The 19871-nt window shown below is 52.8% G+C and overlaps 1 protein-coding gene across 2 annotated transcripts in view; it reads left to right on the top strand.

Annotated features, from left to right (window-relative positions):
• Nucleotides 1-19871, top strand: part of LOC126537593 (uncharacterized) — a 464401-nt gene that overhangs the window by 318357 nt on the left and 126173 nt on the right. The window contains exon 1 of one of the 2 annotated variants that reach the window (XM_072287912.1): nt 2297-2721. The exons of the other annotated variant lie outside the window; for it this stretch is intronic. Coding sequence (XP_072144013.1) covers nt 2602-2721 — 120 coding nt within the window. The 5' untranslated portion in view covers nt 2297-2601. Of the gene's footprint in view, nt 1-2296; nt 2722-19871 lie in introns of those variants that run through there. 2 annotated transcript variants of the gene reach the window in all.

The following is a 19871-nucleotide window of genomic DNA, read 5'->3' on the forward strand; positions in this document are numbered from 1 at the left end:
TATGTAAGGAACGAAAGAAGCAACGAGAGAAAAATCGGAAAGGAAAGCAGGAAAGAAGTGGGCAGGAGCTGAACGAAACTGGTCGCCTCCCATCCCGTTTACACGCGTCGTCCTGCTAGTAAACCCGGGCTCCCCGTCCGTGCGCGCGCACAAACGCATAGGGCGAGCCTCCCCGAAATTCGACACACGGCAGCGCAGCGCATACAAGCGCAGCAGCCAGCAGCCGCCGCTTGCCTTCTTCGTTGCCGAGCGCCGGTGCACACCTCGGTGCCTCGAAATTCCGACGGCGTCCCCACAGCCCCGCGCGGTTTTTTCGTGTTGCGTTTACCTGCACCCCCCAACGCTGTGCTCTACCGAGACGAAGGAAGCAACCAAAAGTGCAAAGAGGCAGGGAACGCCGACTAGGTAAGGGAAACCCTCGGAAGCAAGGAGAAGAATGCAAACAAGGAATGAATAAACGGAGGAGGAGGGTCTGCAGAGTGGAACACGGGGTTGGGGCAGCGGAGAGGGCGTGGGGGACCGGAGAAACGCTCCCGGTCCGAACACCGGTGCTTGGGAGAAGGGGGAGAGAGGAACAAACACGCCGGTGGCGCCGGGGCACACGCTTTGCTTTCACGCGAGCTCGCGCAAAAGTGGGAGAGAGATGTGGCTGGAGAGAGTTGGGAGATGCAGAGGCGAGGGTACAGTGAGCTGTAGCGAGGGGGCGCGCGTGCAACCCGCACAAAGGACGGCTGCAGCATTGAAAATTAGAGCCTTCAAACTTCGTTCTCCCCTCCGTCCTGCACACCGCGAATCTCTATATACGACACCGCTATTGCTACTCTGCGTCTCCTCGGTTGCACCTTGGCTTAGAACCAACTTTTCCTTTTTTCTGACGTATTTTTGTAATAGTAGCCCCCGGTTTGTGCTCCGTGCGAGGCACCCAACCCCCTCTGAAATGCGAAACAGCCGTGCTTTCTCGGCGGTCTGTGTGTGCGAGTCAGAGGGCGACAGCGGCTGGAGAGGCGGGAGCAGAAGCAGGAACGGTTACATGTCTAGAAAAGAAGAACGTTTCAACGATCGGAGAAGCTGCGGAGCGCTTCCGCACCCTCCCGAACTATCGCACCCTGCCAACAAAACGACCCACATGCAGAGCAAGGTAAGATTGAAGCAATGACAAAAAGCGGCGTGGCCGCCTCACCGAAGATGGATTCCGACACCTGGGAACGAAAGAAGTAACCGCGGGCGTGAAAGGTGCGAGAGAAAGAGAGAAGGCAGGAGGAATGGGCGCGACCAGGGCTGGGACTGCGATGAGCAGGGTTGCGAGAGCCAACGAAGGCAGCAAAAACAAAAGGATTGTGCTGGTGTAGGCAGGAAGGAACGAAGACGTTGTGGGACTGGCAATGCTCGCTCCCGAAAGACTGTTCCGTTTGGGAAAGCCGAGAGGGCATCAGGCGGAGATATATACGTGCGCAGACCCTGCTCAACCAGCCCGACGACCAAGAAAGAACGACCGCCGATCAAATCGCTTACCCGTCCAAAAGAAGGGCGAAAGACGGACACGAGGTATTGCGGGGAGCCGATCATCTGCAGTTGTAGAGAAAACAATGGCCGAGAGAACGAACGAAGGATACAACGAAAACGAGATAACTGGGGCTCCCTCTCCTTTATGCTCTGGAAAAGATAGACAGATAAACTCCAGCCATCCAGCGCGCCGCTGACACGCGATAAGACAAAAGGTGCAGACGAAAATAAAGAGATCGCGCGCCGCATCGCACGGCGCACGTGCGCGTTCTAACAAAGAGAGAAAAGAGAAGCGAAGGAAGCAGCGTCCGCAGTGTTCAAAGGTGAAGGCGAGAGATGCCCGCCGGCCCGCCCTCCCCTGTTTATTCCCGCCCCCTCTCTCTCTCCTTTTGTTATGCTGCACGGCCGCACCCGTTGTTTGGCTTCTCTTTATTTTACGCTCGGTGCATCGCGCAGCTCTGGCCGGGCGGGCAGGTGGTAGGAAAAGAATTCCGAAGGCGACACGCACACGTACGCACGCACAATCTACGGAGATGGCTGAGGGGAAAGGGCAGTCTGACCGAGGAGGAGAGCTGAAAGAAGCGCTGGTCTCGGGCTCAGCTTGCTGAGCCGAGCGCGCGACAAGCGAGATTGCCCTCCGAGGATTGAGAGAGAGAGAGGAAGAGCCAGCAGAGAGAGAAGGAGAAATGCCGGGCACGCCTTCTTCTCAGCCTCTTCCTCTTTCCCGTCCTATTCGGAGGAGAGTTTTCCCAACTCCGTGTGCGGCGGCGGCGGCACACAGTCAACAACACCGCAGCAGTCGCGCCGTGTGCGAGGCGATGGCCAGACCTGTGCGCGCATGCATTGAGTCAGTTGTAGCCGTGCGGCGGAGGAGCGTCGTCGTCACAAGCAGCTGCACGCGCGTGCTGCCGTTGCGACTCTGCTGAACCGGCAGCTCCGCGCATCGCGGAAGTCGGTTGCGCTCGCCCAGTCCCCGTGTTTTTTGTTATTTGTGGTGCATCTTCGATTTGCTTTTTTCGTCATCGAACGAGTGTCTCACGTTGTGTCCGTGACCAATGGAGTGAACGAGAGACCTCGGTCTCTTCGCCGCCTACCGCCATGCCGAGGGACAGGACGGACGAGAAGCGTGCCATGGCGAAGATGTGCGATTGGATGTACGTCGCCGACCCGAGGTTCATGGGTCGAAACGGGCCGACCACCGTCCGCCTGGATATCATGGTAAGCAGTTGAAACGATGACCGTTCGAACGGAGTGGCAGGAGCGACAGCTCGGGCACGACGCAGCGTGCCCGATCGGCCGTCGCATGGATTGCCGCGTAGAACCTTGCATTCTGTCAGACGTCATGGCGCCAGCACCTGATTCATTTGTCCTCTCTACAAATTTAAACAAAAATTTTTGTGTGGTTGGTGATCGCGGCCGTATTTCAGCATAAAGAGGCTGTCACTTCTCAGTCGCATTGGGACGATCACAGTCGAGCACATTCGATGCTGATAGCCTGAATTACTCTAAATTTTGTTTCGTTTTTTCTTCCTCTTTTAATTTTCGCTTTCCATGCCAGTCGCGTTGCTCGCGGTTGCCTTCGGGTCGTGTGTTATCGCCCGGTATTGTCAGTTCTGGATCCGAGAGCTTCAGTTGAAAGATACGTGCGCTGCTTAACCGTGCAACACGTCACTTGTCGGTACCGCAGATATGCCATGTTATCTATGGAGGATTGTTACCGCGCCTTTCTAATCGCCGAAGCTCAATTGATGTAATGCCATTTACTTATGTCAATTGCTAGACATGCAAGGAAGCCGGTTACAAGTCCTGTCGGCGCTCGCTAAACGAACGTGGAAAGCGTAAATTATCGCTCCCTCCGCTCACCTCCAGCATTTCAACGGTTCACTTAAACTTGTTCAACAAACTTGTTCATTGTATGCGACGTGTAATCTTGACGGGGAATCGTTGACCGTGTTCGTCAGAATCAAATCCAACTCGTGGAAAGAAGCGCATGGAAAAAAAAGTTTATCACCACCACCACCACCGAGCACTGACCCCTCCTCGAAAGCTCATGTCCGAGGCAGCTCTCACTGGCCCCCACGGAGGGCCGAATAGGCGAGCGTTGCCGAGACCTTGCTGGTGTGCGCCGCCATCGGAACAGGCGTCAGGCAATTCGCGCGTGCGAAGAGGGTCGCGACCCTTTCGCCACCAGAGCCTCTCGCTGCTCCGTCGATTAATGCAAACGCGCGAACGAGTCTTTAACAGCCGCGAGAGTGAGCGAGAAGGTGTGGAGAACGCAGAGGGCAAGCCTTTCAGCGTTTCGCCGACGATTGGTGCTCCCCCCCTCATCGACACCTCGAGCGGGCCTGGCCGGCCGTTTGCGGCCTTCCCGATATGCGCGCGGAACGTTCCGAATCGCCTCGAGAGGGAGTCGTGACGTACGCTGAAGAAGCATCATGCATGCCTCGTCGATCGCGGTTAACCCCTCGGCTCGCGTTTATTGCGGGCGCGCCGCAGGGATCATATAAGCCACATGGTATATAGATGCATGCATGCATCGGCCCACGCTGCATTACTCACCGAACAACAACAACGCATTCCGCGCTGGAGAGGAGAAGGGCCCGAAAGGACGGTAGTTATTCGGGGCTGGGCTGTTTATAGAGTGGACCCCCCTTGCCGTCACGCGCACAATGAATGCCGTCGTTGACAATTGCCGGGTCGCAACACAGCGTTCAGAAAGGCGGTGAACGGTCGATGCTGCGCCGTGGATAAGCCTACCTTTACCTCGAGGGTTTGTACATACGTCCGAACTGATCCAGGCGAATAGGTGACAGGCTCACGCTCAGTCGTTCCAGCTCGTTTGATCCAATCGTCGTAAACGGTCTGTGTCCGCTGCAGGACGAAGGTGCCTCCCAAAACCACATCCGTAAACTTCGTCGACCAGGGATGAAGCGTTTCGGCACACCGTTATCTCATTAATTAGGTGTCAGCAGTACGAGCTTGCCGTACCGTGCATATACAGAGCGCAGCTGGCAGGGTGCAGCAGTGAAGCGCTTGCCAGAAGCGTCTGCTGATGAGGTATAGATGTGTCCTCTACGTAAACTACGCGCCTTTTAGCATCATTGTTTAGCAGCCCCCACAGAGGGGCCGCAAGATAAATAAAGGATGCTCACTTTGAGCAGATGCTTACATGCCGGTTGCGAAAAAAAAAATCATCATTTGCATAACGGCTCGTGTTTTAACCCCTTCATGTCACGCCCGGTTAATTCCGCGCTCAGTAATTCTCCCAACCCTTTTGGAGGCCGGCGTTCGTACACCCGGTGCAGTCGCCCGTGGCTTAACTTGTTGAATTGGGATCCATTGAATGGCCGCTTTTATTTCGCAGACGACCAAGGCATAAGTATAACCAAGGCGAGGTCGCGTACAAATGACTCAACAACGAAACAAGTACGTGATCGCTGTCTCTCGTCTTGCCCACTTGAAGCGCTTGCGAATATGAACAGCCACGCAGAGAGGGAGAAAAATATAAAAGAATACGTAATCAGCGTGGTTTGGGAAAAAAAAGGAAAAAGAAAAAAAAAAAGTTGGAAATCCACTTAACTACTTATCCGAGTCTGTGGTCTATGAAAAACACATTTCCCAAGACCAACATGTTCCACTTTCTTTGCGACTTCATTAAGCAGCGCGCGGTTGCATTCCACCATTAGCTTTCCTGAAGTCTGCAGGGTGAGAGCATCTAATATAAAAAAAAAAATTATCCTTCCCCTTTCAGTGATCGGCAAGTGTATTAAAGAAAGCCATAAAACAGATTTTAGAGCGACTGCAGCTTCACGACGCGCCCTCTACATTCTTTCGTTGTTTTTCCTTGCGTCGAATTCGCAACAGCCGTCGTATCACGCTGCAGGACCAGCTCTGACGCACGGTCGTTTTTTTTTTCCTGGTATTTCGCGGAATACACGCGCTGCCTTGCGACCGTATTTGTGCATGTTTTCGGCCACAAGCTACGGTGGCGGTTCAGTAACGGCGAACGGCCTCTAGCCCAAAGGAGGAAGAAAAATAATTATAAAGAGAAAGGTAGAGTGAAACAAACAAGCTTGGTGTTGTGGCAATGACGTTATTATTTTTTTTTTTTTCCATGTCGTTGTGAGCAGCTGCTACCGTCTCAGTGCCATATACGCTCGCGCTCTGTTGTTCTTCTTTTTTTCTTCTTCTTTTTATTTTGCCATCTCGCTTCGTCACAAATTAATTGATTCGACTCCGGCCCGCTGCTGAATAGGAAGCAGCAGCAGCAGCAGCTAGATCTATGCGCCTGTTGCCCCAGGAACCTACCGTGTGCGTCGGGAAAAACAACTTTGCTTGCTGTCGTGACGGCAGCTCATGTCAAGGCCTCGAATGCAGCGACACACTATGTTTAACCCCTCCCTCCTTCCCTTTATGATTACTGCTTCCACGTCGTGGTTAAGGTTAACTATACGGTGACTTACCAGAGCGAGCACGAATACGAATCACTGTGCGTGTGGGCGGGGAAAAAGGGAGGGTCGATTGAGCTCCAACATATAAGACGTCAGCGATTCCCCATAGTACTCGCATATATGCACAGAAACACCGTTTCGCGGCGTTGCGAAATGGTTCCATTCGCTCTGGCACGACTAGCTTGATTTACTTATGCAGACAGTTGCCCGAGCGCTTTCTTTTATTCTTTCCTCCCCCGCTCCGTCCGCCTCTTGACCAATCAATTGTACGCTGGAGAATCTGGGCATGTATACGTGCAGGTAAACGCCAATCACTCAGTGGTGAGATCTTTCGCGTGACGGTGCGCCGTGAATATTAAACTGCCTCATCGAGAAGTGAGAGGGATTTAACATCTTTTATTGAGCGCCTTGTACGTTATGGCTCCAAGAGAGCCCTGATAAGAGATACCGGGGTCTCCCGGAATATTACTGGAATAACATAAACGAAGTCAGCGGGCGTCGCAACAAGGGGTAACGGACGTTTGGAGGTCAGCCTCATCAATCCTTTGGAACGTAGTGCTAGTTATACAGCTACTGTTCTCCAGATATGGCGACAGACTCCGCAGACGCAATCTCAGTGCTGGGCGAAGAAATTTGCCGAAGGGACGCTGAAAAGGAACGACTAATTATATCAGTGCTTTGGAGCTCTCTTGCATATGTGCGAATGAAGGCCGGATTTCTTCTTATCAAAATTTGCCCGCGAACGGGACCGTCGATTACGTTGTCGCGAGACTGTGCATTCATCTTATTTTCACCTATTCGATGTCCCACGGCCATGTCGTATACCTTACACGCGGCGGAAGTTCCCCGTCGACCTCTATGTCTGTGAACGTTGCACCCCCTGTGCTTTCCTCATTTTATATGTGCCCTCCTGCTCTAACCCCAGTCAGAATTGGCAGCAGGTAATAATAATAATAATAATAATAATAATAATAATAATAATAATAATAATAATAATAATAATAATAATACGAACTTCAGCATATGCAGCCGCTGTGTCCGAACTGCTCTTGCATTCGGAGACCGGCTGGCCCTCATTGTCGATATCGCATGCTCTGTCGACGAAAGCTACGAAACTGTGACGCAGCATCCTGGACTAGTACACGTGCGGCTTCCTTCCCGTGCCTGAGTCAACGAGTCGCGCACTAATTACTCGTCGCGTACACGAGTGCGCGCTGTCCTTTTCGAGGACGCTGCATATTCAGCTGAAACGAGGCATGCACGTCGAGGCCGGCGGTTCCATTGTATAACGCGGGCGAGGGACTCTCACAGTAGGCCGCGGCAGCAACAGCACGCCACCTATATATAGGGGGCGCTTATACGAGGGCGCACGTTTTAGCTGGACGCGGTGCGCCTATTTTCTTGCCCGTTTGTTGCGAACGGAAAAGTCGATGGGAGGCCGGACGTTCATTCGTCAGGCTGATATAAAAGAATTCTGGGAGACTCGGGGCAACAGCTATGGGGTGGGACCTTTTTCGTTTTTGGAAATTGATATATACGATGGCGCAAATATGTTATATAGGCCCCTTATTTGCATATTTCCGTCTCGCGCCCACGCTGCACGTTGCAGACTGTAATTGCCTAACTCACAGTGGGTGACAGGAAAAAAAGAAAGAAAGAAAACTAATAACGCACACGGTTAAGCTTGCTGCTCTGTTGCGTTATCGGCGAATCAGACTAATCGGGGTAAGCTGCGACGCTGGTGAGAGAGGAGAAAACTAACGGCGATTGCATGCTTGCCAAAAGCCATTTGCGCTGAATGCGGCGGGAGCGGTGGTTTCGTGCGGAGGAGGGGGAGAATGATTGATACTCCTGTGAACGATGCGTCCGAATGAATGGGAGAGCAAATACAGGCGTCCTGCGGCAAGAGGATTTCCGGCGCAGCCGGCGCTCTTCTCCGCGAGGCACCGCCACCACTTTAGCTCCCCCCGTGCTATTGACGTCGAGCGCTATTGGCTTTCTGGCCGCGGCGGCGACCGCCACGAAAAACCGCGGAGTCACGTGGTCACGGACGCATCTGCCGCGTCCGTAGACCGTATAGAGCGGGGTGGTTGTGGGGCGGGGAGAATCTGCGTGTCATGGCGCGCCCCCTGGCGCGCATACTTTCCATACGCAGTGTGCGGCGACCACAGTAGCGAAGGTCTGCGGTGGTATATCGCGCTTCCCTCCTTTATCCTCGTGCGAAAACACCGAATATATCCTACTGTGTGTGTGTAGGGCGATGTCAGGACGCCCTATCGATGTCTCAGCAATTGAGATTAGGAAATTATACAAGCAGTCTGGGCAAACGCTCGTCGCAAACAGCGATCGCGAGCGAATATGTGTCACAGCGGGTAAAGGAGATTGCAGGACGGATGTCGGCTGCTTGTTGAAGAGTCGGCGAGTTGTGATTTTGCATATTGAAGGAAACTTCCTTCGTCACCTCCTTCTCTCAGCCGGCTTGGAGACGATTTCGCGAGATTTTCTTCGAGAGTCAAGTTGAACGCGCCGCGCATATCCTAAACGAGATGCCGTTTGCAGTGCCCGAACTGGGCTCCCGCACACGCGCCATCGGGTCACTCGTGTGTAGCGTGTTCATTCCCCGGCCGTTGTACGCCACTTCTGAAGTATGCACGCGGGACCGACCGTAACGCGGTATGTCCTCAACAGCAGGGCCTACAGAAGGTATACCACCGTCAGCGGATGCCTCCGCATACGTTATTCAGTGCAATCTCGCTAGATAGACGTACGAATCACGGGGGGGGGGGGGGGGGGGGGGAGTTTCGGAAAAGCCGAGCGCTCACACACCCGCATGCTAACAGACACATGCACGCCGCTCGACTCTGGAAACGCTTTTTTCTCCGACACGACGGCAAGCCGTGGATCAACGGCGACAACACCGGGGCGCTGACACGGCGTACATGCTGCTATCTAGCTACACACACACGTACACACACCTATATCTTCATTGCTCCCTCTCCAGCGCTGCTCCTCCATGGCAGCTCGCTTTCTCCACCGCTGTTTCTCCTTTCGCCGTTCGGCTTTCTTTCTTTTCCGCGCTTCGCGCGCAGTCAACTTTTCGCATTACGAGCCCACGTATACTATATACCGCCCGTTGCCATACCGCGTGTACCTTCCGCACGCCCTTCGCTCGCACCCAGCCCATCGGCTGTTTTATGTAAATCCTCGATAGGCGCGCGCGGCCGGCGCGGCGGAACACGATCAAAGCGAGGCAGCGTGCCGAGCGAATATGTCACCCGGGCAACGCTTCGCGTGGCGCGGCCCGTTTCATGTTCGCCGGCGAAGGGAACTTGCCACTCTTTTTTTTTACTTCTTTCTTTTTTTTTTTCCCAATCTCGCTTCGGCACTGGCCGTTTCGTATACTCCGCCTGTTCTTGCCGGGTCTCGCGCACTGTGCGCAGCGGGCGAGGGGCGTTCTCCTATACTGCCGCCCGAAGAAAAACTGAAGTCATCTCCTCCTCGCCTGCAGCTGCATGCATCAGCAGTGAGAAACGCCCCACAGCTGGCCACAGCGCGTGCGACTGCGACGCGTCCGCGCATCATCTTCCACGCGGTGCTGACGGAAAGAAAGTGACGTATGCGCGTGTCGTATGCGCGGCACGAGTTCCATATTCTGTATGCACCACGGTGCGCCCGCGTTATGTGGTGCAAAAAGGTCCCGAGGCGTTGCTGTGCCGTCATGCGCGTCGCGTAAGAAAAGTCGCCTCGTCTCCCCCGTATGCCCTCGCCGTCTTCTTGTCTTGCAGTATGCCGCGCCGGAAAGGAGGGAGGGGGGAGAGGAAGTACGAGATTCCCGTTCTCGTTGCGTTTTCGGCGTTGAAACCCCTGCTCCCGCCGTCGAAATCCGAGAGCGCCGATGTGCACTCGTGTGTACGTGCGTATATGTGCGTACGCGCGCGCACCTCTCCGAAAATGCGTCGCATTTCAGACTGAAGAAGAGAATGGCCTTCGAGCCGGCAGGCTGAGATTTGAAACAGACAAGGAAAGAAATAATAAGAAAATAAAAAAGACAAAAAGAAAAACTTTCGGAGTTTCTGTTGACGGCCTGAGCGGTAGATGCGCGAGAATTCGTTGTTTATTAAACTTGCCGTCGGATTTCTTTTGTTTCATGCTAGGTAGTTTCGAGAACTACGTCAGACTGCGAAGCTTGAGTTGTACTTTTTGGCTGGTACGTGACGTACATGTGCAAGGTATGACCATGTAAAAAGAGAGAGAGAGAGAGAGAGAGAGAGAGAGAGAGAGAGAGAGAGAGAGAGAGAGAGAGAGGGGGGTAAGGCGAAAGTGCAACAATAGTGTCAGCAAGCTACGGTGAGAGCGTTGAGCTCAACGTTGTGGAATACGTCACGATCAGAAAGAAAGTAAGGCTAGGAACTCCACCCGTAAATTGACACAAATCAGGAATGTTACAGTCTGTGTCAGTAAAACGGGCCACCCTCGCCAAGAAAGGAAGCTTAGTAAACGACCAGAAAAGGACGCATAAACGATTGGCGACGGCGCCCTGAAGTTTTCGCACCTGCTGCTCTCAGTGACGACAGGACAATTTGACAGCGTTTACTATGAGAGCATGCGAAAGGAATAGGACACTCAAACTAGCATGTTTCGACATTTTTTCCTGTGCCGAAACGGTTCTAACACGTGAAAATAGTTTAAACTCCTCGACGTCACTTTGATGCATACCGACACCGAGGTGCTGGCACGAAAAAAAAAAAAAAGAGAGAGAGAGAGTGAGAAAAAGAGTTGTTTGGCCTTCATTTGATGCCAGTATTAATCAACCTTTCCTCACCAAATGAATGAAAAAAATAATAACACAGAGCTTGAAAGAACGCGTTGCCAGTCTAGGCCGATTCGTTTAGTCTCGTTATTATATCGCTTTCAGCAGTTTGCTTCGTAATAGTTCAAATTTCAAGTCTTACGACTTGATGTCTTCAAGCCCGCCGTTGCCCCCCTATGTCCCGCCGCTCCTCCTCAGTGCCACGTTGCCCTCGGAAGCGCCGTCAAATTGGGGCCCCGCTAACGGGTCGCGTTTGCCAACAAGGCGATCGGCATCAGTCCGCGCGCATCTGAGCTTCTCAGCTGACACACCCAAACGACGCCGCTCGCGCGAGCTCCGTAGTTTTCTCTCCTCCGTTTCTTTCTTTCTTTGTTTGTTTCTTTCTTTCTTTCATTCAAATTCTTAGCCTATCTCTGGGGGGACGTCTCGTAGGGCCCTGACGAGATACTCAGCGGGAAGAAGAAGATGAGCTGTGTCTAGGCTGGGTCTTCGTTCTCTAGCAATCGCCGCGCGTGTGCCCGCTCTGGAACCCAACCGCGCGAGATCATCCGAGCCGAGAGAAGCCGAAACGACACCCCGTCTCGCAGTTAAGATATCGCTATCGATCTTTTTTTTTTCTGTCGGGCTGCGGCAAGGCCTTTGCCTCTGCTGTGCGCCACCTTTTTCCTCTCTCGCTCTTCGTCCCAGCACACACCCAATTCCTCGCGGCTACTTTCGTTTTGTTTTTGCTCGCGTTGTCATTCCGCGCAGATTTCTCAGTCGTCGTCGGTGTGCAGAGACAGCTTAATAGGACATCGAGGAGGCTACTGCTCAGAGAACGAGCAAAAAAAAAAAAGGAGGAAGAAGTTGAAGATCAAGAACAAAAGAGGAGGAAGAGAAACCGAACTGGGGTCCTGCTCTCTCCGCTTCCGTTTTAGAGTCGGCTGGCTGCTCTCGCGGTATCTTCTCGAGCGAGAGCCGGTGCTTGTGCCGTTCACTTGCTTTTTTTTGTTGTTGTTGTTATCGCTGACACTTCTCCTTCTTCATCCCACCCTGCAATGGGCGGTTCCTCAGTCAGCAGAGGGCTTGAGCTGGACCTCTACTATGGTGTGACCTCCTCCCTCTCACACTCTTCGGGCAGTAGTCGTGCCCCCCTCCCCCGCCCCCTTCCTTTCGCTCACGGACCCCTCCCTGGACTATCCGAACGCCCATGTACTGCCTTGCCTCCAGAAGTTCGCCGCCGGCCTCGCCCGCCCAGTCCCCGACCTCCACCTCCTCTGAGCGGCTTATCCTACCTCCTCACTGCAGCTCTCTCGGTGGGTAATACAGCACCCGCATGGCGCCCTCCGGTTTGTGTCTGCGCCTGTTCCACTTCTCGAACACGCCATCCGAACTAGTAGTGTACGTTCATCCTAAGCAAGCGCACGAACCACGTGGATATCGGGTGGATTTTGGGCGTGCCGTGGTGCCGTGTCTCATTTCATGCCGCATGGTGCCTGCATGCGCCCCGCAATGATGGTGGAAGGGTGCTTCGTGTGAACATCATTCAAAGCGACAACCTCACAGAGACCGTATATGCAAATCTGGGCGTAGCGTGTAAAGCTTAAAACAACAGACGCGATGACGCCGCACCAGGAATGCGTTTCAATGTTGTTGCCACTTTAAACGGATCTTGCCTAATATCTCAGTGCAGCCTGTCGACTGTGGTGAACTTTTATCATCACCACCACCACACACACTCTCTTTCTCTGTGTTCTGTCACCGGTAAACGCCAAGCGCGCCTGCTCCTTTAGTATCAACGAGTGTTCCACTAAAGGAAAACGACGAGCAGCGCACACGACGCCAAAACGCTTCACTGCCCTGTGTCGGCGCAGGGAATGCCCCCATGCAGGCGATATTGTTGTGGTGCCCCTCTTTCGGGCGAGGCGAGGCTGCCACATCGTGCCAAGGTCCTACACGGCGATCCATATTCATAGATGGGAGCAGCGTTTTTGGAACAACGATCGCTTGCACGCATACCTTGGTTTGGTGGAACAGTATATAGGCGAGCGGCGGGAATTCTGTCCGTTTATTTCGTGTCGTTTTTTTTTTTTTTTTGGTCAGTATCTTGGCTCCGCGGACGAACAAGCCCGTGGGAATCTTCCCTGCGAACGTGCGTCTACATTTCAACAGATAGTGTTATGTGTTGGTAGACACGCAAGGAACAGTGTTCTGGGCGCACCGAAAACACGGAGACACACGTTTTTATTTTGACAAGCGAGGACACTAAAGCTCCTCTCCGAATCAGTTGGAGAAGATATACTTTCCCGACTTTGGACGAGCGATGACACCGTTGCCGCAACTTGGTTCGTAACACTGGACTATAAGACACTTTCCGTAAGCGCTAGCGTTGGGATATGTTAGGTGTAGCATGGCTTCGCAACGAGTCCTGCCTTGGTTTAGGTACGGGGCTAGTGCCAGGTAAGAGAAGTAGTAACTGCTGGTGTTTCTTAATGTACTAAAATGGGGGAAAGTTTCGCACTACATAGGGTATTGTTTTGTGGCATTGTCATCGTTCACAAAGCGAATGTGTCGAGCGTATGTCCCTTTCCCAAGGACACACGTACACAGAAAGAGAGAGAGAGAGAGACCCGAATTTGTGCGGTAGAGTCAACGTCGGTAAAGTCTATCCTCTATGAAAAACCAACGACAGATATGTGCACAGTGTCGAACAACGGGGGTCCCGTTCTGTTGGGCCTGGGGAAGGTATTCTGTAAGTGTCCATTTCGTCTTCTGCTGAAGCTGTGATTGAGTGGGCTGGGGTATGTGTCAGAAGGAGACATGCGCCCCCAGCCAATGAGCACTTCAGTATTCAGTAGCAGACGAAATGGACCTGTCCACTGTGTGGACACATTCAAAATACTCCCTCCCCCCCCCCCCCCCGTTACCGTCTTTGAGTATTGCATGTTGTCAAGGTTGAAGTTCTTTCCGGCTTTTGTCTGGAAACTTACAAAACTTTCTTACGGTGTAACTGGGCTCTGATTATTAGCGCAGTGACTAATCAGGTGGCTTCCACACATGTTGCAATAACACCCGTGAGGTCACGATCGAGCTCTAAACATGGCTCAGTATACGAAGTTACATGCGTTGCAGTGGGCTCAGCAGGACCATTAAATATATCTCGTCGTCCGAAAAACGACTCCTGCTGGTCTGCATCCTCCATTGTCCGCGATGTTCTCCTGCCGGCAATTCCATGACAATAGAAAAGGAAGTTGAAAAAAAAAAAAAGGAAATAAGTTAGCTAAACAAGGTACGCCGGGCATTTTTCTTTATGCTTATGTATATATAGAGGCGGGGGAGGGGGGAGGTTTGTCTGGCCATCGTAACCTGAGCTAAAGCATCGCCGAATTCGTCGAAGTCGTGCTGCCTCACGTTGCCCTCTCGCAACCAGGAGGGGGAAGGAGGAGGGGGGGGGGGGGAGTTGTCTATGGATAGCGAGGGGGAGTGAAAGTGGTGGGGGTGGCTATACCTAGTGCCGACTCCGGAGGAAAGCAGGCGCGTCGGTGGGGGGCCGGCCCTCCCGGCGCGTCACCGGCGACCATTAGAGAGAGGCGGCGGGGATGCCACACATGACCGAACTCGGGACGGACGCCGCCGAAAGAGACGCAAGAAAGCGACCCCGCGCTCCAGTGGCGGCCATTATTTCCGGCCTTATGAATTTCTAATCAGCTCTTCTCTCTGCGGTCGGTCGGGTCGCTGCGCCGTACCGGAGGAGACGAACGAGACCGCTCGCGCGGCGACAGCGTAGACAACGACGGCGAGGCGAAAGCGTCTGTGCGGCATGCAACAAGGGCCTCTCTCTCTTTCCCTCGAGCCTCCTCTCTTTCTTGCCTCCCGTCTTCCTATTTCCTTTATGGTTCAACATACCAGTGAAGGAAACAAAACGAAAAAAAGAAAGGAAAACGTTGAGGGGGAGTGGAGGCTGGGGTCTGACCTTGCCCGTGGAGGACCCTCACGCGCGCGCGCCTTCGTCGTCGTGTCGATCGCGTCGAGTTTGAACCCGCTTTCGAGAACGCGGCGGCCCGCATGCGGTGCGGCGGCGCGTTGTTGTTGGACGGCAGTGAGCGTTCCGCTCGCACCCATAACACGTGCTACTTTGCATCTCTGAGCCAGTGCGCGTCGCCCGTTGTTATGTGTGCGGAACGGTCCCGTTCCTCGAGGCTTCCAGCTGCGCGGGACACGGCACAAGGGAGGCAGGGGCGTGCGAACGAACGAGCGGAGAGACCCCGGGTTTGGAGCTCGGATTCGAGAGCCAGCCCCCTGGGGTCGCGATCTTGTATTGAAATGCTAAACGAGCGAGAAGGGGCTGTGAGCGCAGCCAGACAGACACTCGGGAACGCGAGCTAGACAGGGGTATATAGAGCCATGTTCGTCTGTCTCCTTCCACAGTGGACGCAAGGACATAAGGGATATGAATGAAGGGCGAGGTTCATTTGGTATTCCGAGTGTCGGGTGTAAGTCGCCGTATAAAATGCATGTAAGTGGGTGTGTTTTACGTGGGAATCATTTATATGCCGAGTGCCGGTACTTGTGGATATCACTGTACCGGTGCATGTAGGTGATGTTTTGGTTCGAACTCAACCCGACTGTAGGAGTGTCGAACAAAAGACCTACGCATCGAAGTGTCTTCGAAGATCAGCTGTTCGACTATTTCAGTGCTCTGTGACAACTTCGTGGGACCCTGAATATTATTCATTCTGCGTGTCGCCCTGTTCGCGCGCTTCGCTATCCTGCTGTTCGTTCATAAAGGAGCGATGAAACATTATACCCTAACGTGTCACGTTGCATGTGAGGCAGTGTGCTATATAACTTTGGAAGTTATTTTTAAAAATTCCATTTGAGAACGTACTTCGGCTCTCTTCGTCCGCATGATGTATAAGGAGCTTGCGCTCAGGTTCTGCGCTTTCAAATTTACAGTATCAAAAGGCTCCGACCCTCAACCTTCACCTAGTGTATACATCCTGCCTCTACCCATCTGGCTTGTCACTAGCGACGACAGCAGCACGAGGGGAGAAAGAGGACGGGGGAGGGATCTGTTGTGCGTGACTCGTATATGTATATATGGCCACGAAACGAGTCATCCGGATGGCCGCGCAGTTCGCCTCGCATATATTTTCCCTATCACCCTATATGCCATGCACGATGAGCATGGTGGTCCCCGATATCGTTACTGGGGCCCCCGTCCACGCACGCTTTTGTTTCTTCGTCTTCCCGCACGCGTGCTTGGCTTCCCGCGAGGTAAAACGTCGATACTGTCGAGCGCATGCATGGGTCGCATACTCCTGATCCGTTTGTTTCTCCATATCTCCGCACCGCACTGTTTACACAGCCCCGAAAATTAGCGTTCCAGCTTTCTCCGATGCGCGTATGCACGCACACACGCGCACATGCTTGCCCTCGTTCCGCATGCATCTCGTCGATCCATCTATCCTTCTCGTCGCGCACCTCGTCACGCTATGTAACCTAGAGCACGCAACGATCACGACGAACATCACGCGCAGTGTGCTTGCTCTCCACGGCCTGCACGGTGCACATATAATGCGGCGCAGGATAGAACCCAGGATAGGATATAGGAGAAGGGCGGTGGCACTGCCCCCACCCCCATGGCACCCGGTTTTCATTATCGCTCGTTCCTCAGATTCCAACGCTCATGAACAAAGAAAATAAGCATGCGTATACACGCGTGCTCGTGTCCTCCCCCCCCCGAGTGAAAGTGCAAAGAGGTCAGCGAAGAAGGGGCGCACGGATGAGGCCGGAGAGAAAGGTCGGTCCGCGTGTACAGTATGTCCGCCGCATGCGCGCTTGCGTGTGCACAGTATACGACGGGAAGCTGGCGAGCACGCCGGCATCGCGGCGCCTTGTATTCATTCGTGTTCGTGCTTTGCGCAGCCGGGCGTCAGGGGGGTGCGCGATCCGAGCGTGCCTCGCGTGATCGAAAACGGAACCCGGCGGCCGCTTTTGCCTTCGCGCTTTCTTTCCTCCCTGGGATAATATGTCCGTGCATGCGCACACGTGAGACCGCGTCCTTCGTGAAGTTCGAGGCCGTGCGGAGTATATAAATATATATATATATATAATACCTTCACGGCGCTCCAGCCGCCAGGAAGGTATTGTATGGACGAGCTTCCGCGGCGCTCCCCTTTCCTCATCTTTTTCACGGCCTCTTCCCCCTCTCCTTTCTTTTCGGATGCCACGCAGTTAGCTGAGCACGCGTGAATGAATGAACAGCCGCTTACGCTGGAAGGCGCATGCACTGGTTCGAGGCTTGTGTTTATAATATACGGTAACTCGTGTAACGTTGGCGTGGTGACTTCGAGAAGAAAGAAACATTTTGTACAACGCGTGCAACGCTAATAGCAGGCATTAGAAACAGCGGGCTTAACTGATAGTTAGCGAGTGCTATCGGGCCCTGCGTAGACTATAGAACCAATGCGCATATGAGTCATTAACTCATATATAGTTAGCGAGGACTATAGGGCCCTGCGTAGACCACAGAACCGATGCGTATATATAGGAGCTCGAGTTCTGCGTATGAGCTGCAGTGCCGCTGACGCTATATCTGCTTCGTATGTGAAGTTGCCTACGTGCGAGTTATTTCCAAACGTCTATTTGGCCACATCTTGACAGTACTATTGATTGTCAGGGATATGTAATCATATGAAATCGAATAATCGGTTGTGCGCTCGCGCATGCGTGTGTGTGCGTGTTCTAGCGCTCCGCAGACTTGCATGAAGAAACCAGGTAGACCTTCTCGTTTGTGTCACTCTTCACTTGTTGCTTATACGTGTTGCGGCGTGCGCAATTGCGGTGAAAAAAAAAAAAAACATTAACGTGGAGTTGCAACGCAACTGGCTGCGTGTGTAAGCGCGAAGGCTTCCACGAATTTCCCCTTCACCGTTAACGAATACAGGCGAGCCGCTTCAATCGTGCTCTGGCGTTGCGGGCGAATTCGCGCTCTTCAGAAATGTCGCTCTTGCTGCGCCGCGCCGCAATCCGTTCTTTCGATCGACGCAGTATATCGTCCACTATATTTCTACACGCGACAACTGCGGCGTCAACGAGGGCGGTGCTGCAACGAGTCATAGATCACCCTTTCCATTAGATCGATGGCCAAAGGAAGGCAGTGAATACAAGAAAATATCAGATCGAAGCGCTGCACGTCGCAAGCGCTCTTCCGCTGGAAGAGTCGAAATATATAGACGCAATAACGAAAAACTTATCTCGCAATCTCGTCAACTGCGAGCCAAAGTTTAAAACCGATTCTGTTCCTCTGGGCGCGTGTATATAGTCTGATAAGAACTGTCCCATCGCAGTGCTTCATTAAGGGAGATATATAGTTGCTGCATCTGTGTGTACCTTATGCAAGGATTTTGTCAATAAACTCTAGCGCCGTTTCCGCGTGAGACGATAACCACGCGCTACGCTGTGACAATACCAGAACGGCCATATGATATATAGTCACAACGCATTATGAAACGCTTGAAAAACCACGCAAGATGTGTTCGCAAGCAGCAGAAAGGCATGAGCCTAGCATTACAGCACGGCTTTAACACGAAAAGCAAGCACACCCGATCAACAACTTTCAGAGCGGAATATGTGTACGTCGATCCTTTCTCAAAGAAGAAAAACAAAATGCCCCCGTCTGCGCTATATATATAGACCAACGATAACCAACTATACCGTATAACGTTGGTGAGCCATATACGTATGTAGTAGACTTATGGGCCACGTAATATTGCCGCAGAGCATATAACGAAGCGCCGTCACAAAGCGTCAGAAATATGTGCGCGAAAGAGCACGAAAAAGAAAAAAAGGAAGAAAAGTTGGCCCTGCACGTGTAAGCTTGGTTGCACAGCTCTTACTGCACTTGCAACACCAACGGCACCTGTTCACAAACATTCCTGACTAATTCCGCGTGTCACGTCGGCGCACACCTTTTTTTTTTTTTTTTTTTCCACGAAAGCCACGCCATGCGGCTCGACACTCGTTGCACGAACGACGGCTGCACATGGTTACGTTGGCGAGCGGTATATAAACAGTTAAGATGTGTGCGACTGAGGCATTGTGCAAAAAAAAAAAAAAACAAACGACGACGGGGAGCGCGAGATCCACACGGCGCGGTTTCTGCAGCGCCGGGAAAGAAACAACGGGAATCGCAGCGCTATATTGTAGTTTATATTTCCAGTTCCATTCCGTGCGCCGAGGCTTATGCGTAGCTTATACACACGAGCTTGCGTGGCTTTACGCGCGAACAAAGCCGGTCTCCTACGAAGTAGGTTTTTTTCTTCTTCTTTCTTTCTTTCTTTTTTTACACTTCATCGGAATGCCCGAGTTGCACACCCGCGCTGCACCGGGAGACTCCGGGAACGTCTGCAGCCGAAGATAACGCGGTTGCACGTAAACCGCGCTACCCAGAAAGGAACTTCGAAAGCCGCGGGGCCGTATATTTATTATACGGGGCCCCTCCGGGCCGCGTGCGCCGTTTCGTGCATAATGCGCCGCTCGACAGTATACTCGCACGCGACGATTCGGGAACACGCAGCGCGTCGTTGTAGCACGCAGTGTGGCATTCGTGTTCTGAAAGTGAAACAAACCCCCCGTGTCATTGTGCCCCCCCCCCCCCCGTCTTCACCCCCGTTCCATACATAAGTAAGGTTCAGCGAATGAGAATGGGGGGGGGGGGGGAATAGTCCTTTCATCTGTACACACATGGCATATATACCGCCTATATACCCATATTCACGCAGACGGAAGGAGTATAAAAGAGAATATAAATTTAAAGAAAAACTTAATACGGTGGCACATACAACTGGGAGAGCTTTTATTTTTTTCATGATATGGAGGTTCGAAGACAACGGTGCGGCTTTGTAATCGTGAAAAGTATACATAATGCATTTACTAGGTCACGCTTTGTCGCACCCGCGGCACTATTTTGCTGTCCTGATTAATTATTGGACGGCCTACAAAACGGTTTCCCTCCGCCGTGTATACGCTTTTGATCGCCGCTTGTCACGCGATCAGGCACGGGAGAGTGCTTACGGAAGCGGCGGGCGGCTGGCTCATATCGTGTAGCTAGCTGGCAAGGCTTG

Source organism: Dermacentor andersoni, chromosome 4 (genome assembly GCF_023375885.2).
Source record: "Dermacentor andersoni chromosome 4, qqDerAnde1_hic_scaffold, whole genome shotgun sequence".
Classification (NCBI taxonomy): domain Eukaryota; kingdom Metazoa; phylum Arthropoda; class Arachnida; order Ixodida; family Ixodidae; genus Dermacentor; species Dermacentor andersoni.